The sequence below is a fragment of the Chlorella variabilis genome (genome assembly GCF_000147415.1).
Source record: "Chlorella variabilis unplaced genomic scaffold CHLNCscaffold_2, whole genome shotgun sequence".
Classification (NCBI taxonomy): Eukaryota; Viridiplantae; Chlorophyta; class Trebouxiophyceae; order Chlorellales; family Chlorellaceae; genus Chlorella; species Chlorella variabilis.
Window position 1 is genome coordinate 2,175,990 of NW_005435086.1, and position 2,839 is coordinate 2,178,828.

At 71.9% G+C, this 2,839-nt stretch overlaps 1 protein-coding gene across 1 annotated transcript in view; it reads left to right on the forward strand.

Annotated features, from left to right (window-relative positions):
* Positions 1 to 514: 514 nt before the first annotated feature.
* The window catches only part of CHLNCDRAFT_138139 (hypothetical protein), a gene marked incomplete at both ends in the record, with an annotated part of 5,881 nt that continues 3,556 nt past the window's right edge, over positions 515 to 2,839 (forward strand). Inside the window, 8 exons of the mRNA XM_005851245.1 lie at positions 515 to 758; positions 931 to 1,061; positions 1,246 to 1,333; positions 1,577 to 1,693; positions 1,923 to 2,004; positions 2,199 to 2,308; positions 2,458 to 2,585; positions 2,795 to 2,824. Coding sequence (XP_005851307.1) covers positions 515 to 758; positions 931 to 1,061; positions 1,246 to 1,333; positions 1,577 to 1,693; positions 1,923 to 2,004; positions 2,199 to 2,308; positions 2,458 to 2,585; positions 2,795 to 2,824 — 930 coding nt within the window. The remainder of the gene's footprint in view (positions 759 to 930; positions 1,062 to 1,245; positions 1,334 to 1,576; positions 1,694 to 1,922; positions 2,005 to 2,198; positions 2,309 to 2,457; positions 2,586 to 2,794; positions 2,825 to 2,839) is intronic.

Here is a 2,839-nt window from a genome sequence, read left to right on the forward strand (position 1 = left end):
TTGGGCAAAAGCGGGGTCCAACCAGCCGCTTGTCTGCCTGCCTGCCTGGTGCCTGCCTGCCTGCGGTGCCGCCAACAGGGCGGCGGCGGCGGCGGCTGTCCCTGGCTGTGCTGACTATGGCTCTGCACGCATCCATAGGTTACAGCTGCGATGCTATCGCCCTTGGAAGGGGCGGCTGTCGTGCTCACGAGGGAGGGTGGCGCTGCCATCGCCGCCCCCGCCGGACGGGCAGCAAACCCTTGCCACGTGAATGGGAGGCGTGTGACATTCTGTCGAAGCATGGAAGAGCAATCGCCTCGGCTGCAGATCCCAGTGGATCCCCGCCGCCACTTCGAGGCTCCCTCCTAATCGCTGGCCTCATACTTGCAACCCTTGAAACTCCATACCCCAATCTTCTTCTCGCATTGCAAGCAAGGGGCGAGATACAAAATAACCAGTGCTGCCAGTTCAGCTGGAGCCCTGATATATGAAGGCCCAAGCGGCGTTGTGCGGCACATCCAGCAGCAGGCCCACGATGCTCACCCGCTGTGCAGGCCTACAGCGCGCAGTTCCCTCGCTGCTGCGCTCCATCCACTGCCCGCCCGCAGCAGCGGCCTACAGGGGCCCATCCGTGCGCCGATATGCGGTGATCACCAACGTTGCCACCCCAGAGGCACCCCAGAAGCCCAAGAAGGACGACAGCCAGCAGCACGCCTCCTTTGCATCGTCGGCGGGGGCTGCAGCGGGGGTGGGCGTGCCTTACACCCAGCTGAGCGTGGGTGAGTGGGCGTTCTCGTCTCGGGGCTGCTCTCCTCCACCTGCTTTGGGTCTGGCCACGATCTGGCGGCGGCGGCGGCGGCAAGACCGGCAATGAGCGCGCCCATGCTGGCGGGCCCACCTGCTGTCGCAGCAACAGGCTGAGCCGGCGTGCACGGTGCCCCGCCCCTGCAGGCGTGCCCCGCGAGACGTTTGAGAATGAGCGGCGCGTGGCGCTGACGCCCCAGGGCGTGGCGGCCCTGCGCAAGGCCGGCTTCAAGAGCGTGGTGGTGGAGAGCGGGGCGGGCGCCCTCGCCAACTTCTCGGTGAGGCGGCGGCCGCGCCTGCGGGGAGCCGTGCCCCTCACCTGCCCGCAACCCCCAGCTCCTCGCCCCTGGCCCGGCACAAGCCAGCCCCAGAGCCCAGGCCCTGGAGAGCGCTTGCCATCCCACCACCCCTCGCCGCCACCCACCCTCTGCGCGCACCACCCCGCCCCCCTCTGCCCCCCAGGACGAGGAGTACACGTCTGCGGGCGCCACCATCGGCACCACCTCGGACGCCTTTGGCCAGGACATTGTGCTGAAGATCAGGCCGCCAGGTGGGGCGCCCGTGCACAGCCCTACCGGCCGGCTGCGCAGCCTGCCTGAGCGGGCGGCCCGCCGGAATCGGCGCGGTCGCGCCAGGCTGATGGCCCCAGCCTGGCGGATGTACGTAGGCATCGCGCTCCGCGCGCCGCGTGCCTGCGCCTGCCCTCGCTGTTCGGCCGCGCCCTGCCGCGCTGATTGCCCTGCGTCCCTGTCCCCCCCTCCCCCGCCGCACCACCCCCCTGGCCGCGGCGCAGATGCTGCCAAGGAGGTGAGCCTGTTCAAGGAGGGCGGCAGGCTGGTCAGCTTCATCTACCCCGCCCAGAACAAGGAGCTGGTGGAGCAGCTGCAGCAGAAGAAGATGACGGTGCTGGGTGAGGCGCCGCGCCGCGCCCCGGCGCCGCTTGCCCTGGAGCTGTTTATCCTTGGGCTGCCGTGCCGCGCTGCCGCTGCCTGCCCTGGAGCCGCCCCGCTGCGCTGCCGATGCCTGCCGCGCTGCCGATGCCTGCCGCGCTGCAGGTGCCTGCCGCGCTGCCGGTGCCTGCCGCGCTGCCGATGCCCGCACACGCTCGCCCTGCACGTGCGTGCCGCCCTCCTCCGCAGGCATGGACTGCATCCCTCGCACCATCAGCCGCGCCCAGACCTTTGACGCGCTTTCCTCCATGGCAAATATCGCTGGCTACAGGTGGGCCCTGCGGCAGGGGCCGGCGTTATGGCTGAGTGTGGCCTGGCATGGCCTGGCCCCAGGCCCCAGCTGGTGACCTGGGCTGCCCGCCCTGCTGCATCATCCTCAGCACGCGATCCGTCAGTGCACCGCCACCTGCCCAGCTCACTCTACCGCCCGCCCGCCCGCCCTTGTCTGCGCCGCCCGCTGCGCAGGGCGGTGGTGGAGGCTGCGCAGCACTTTGGCCGCTTCTTCACTGGCCAGATCACGGCGGCGGGGCGCGTGCCGCCCGCCAAGGTCCTCATCATCGGCGGCGGCGTGGCGGGTGGGCCGCACGCTGCCGGCAGGCTGCCGCGGGGCTGCGAGGAGGAGGAGGGGTTCGGCAGGCGCGGGCAGCCGCGCGGCAGCGAGGGTGCCGCCGCCAGGCCGCACGTGCCGACGCCGCGCTGGCGCCTGCGCCCCTGCCCCCTGCAGGCCTGGCCGCCGTGGGCACCGCCAAGAACATGGGTGCCATTGTGCGCGTGTTTGACACGCGCGCCGCCGTGGCGGAGCAGGTGCGGGCGCGCCTGCGCCTGCGCCTGCGCCTGTGTGTGCTGTACGTGGTGTGCAGGGGCGGGGTGCTGCGCGCTGGGGTGCCCCAGGCTGCTGGCCGGCGCGGCGGCTGCTGCGCTCGTCGGGTTGGGTAGGGTCCCGGGCCGCGCCCCACACCCTCGCTGGCGGCTTCGCCGGCTGGCCTCCCCCGTGCACCCGCCAAGCCTCTCCCGCCGCCCCCGCCCCCGCCCCCGCCCCTCCTGCGCCCCGCCCGCTGCAGGCCAAGTCGCTGGGCGCCGAGTTCCTGACTGTGGAGATGAGAGAC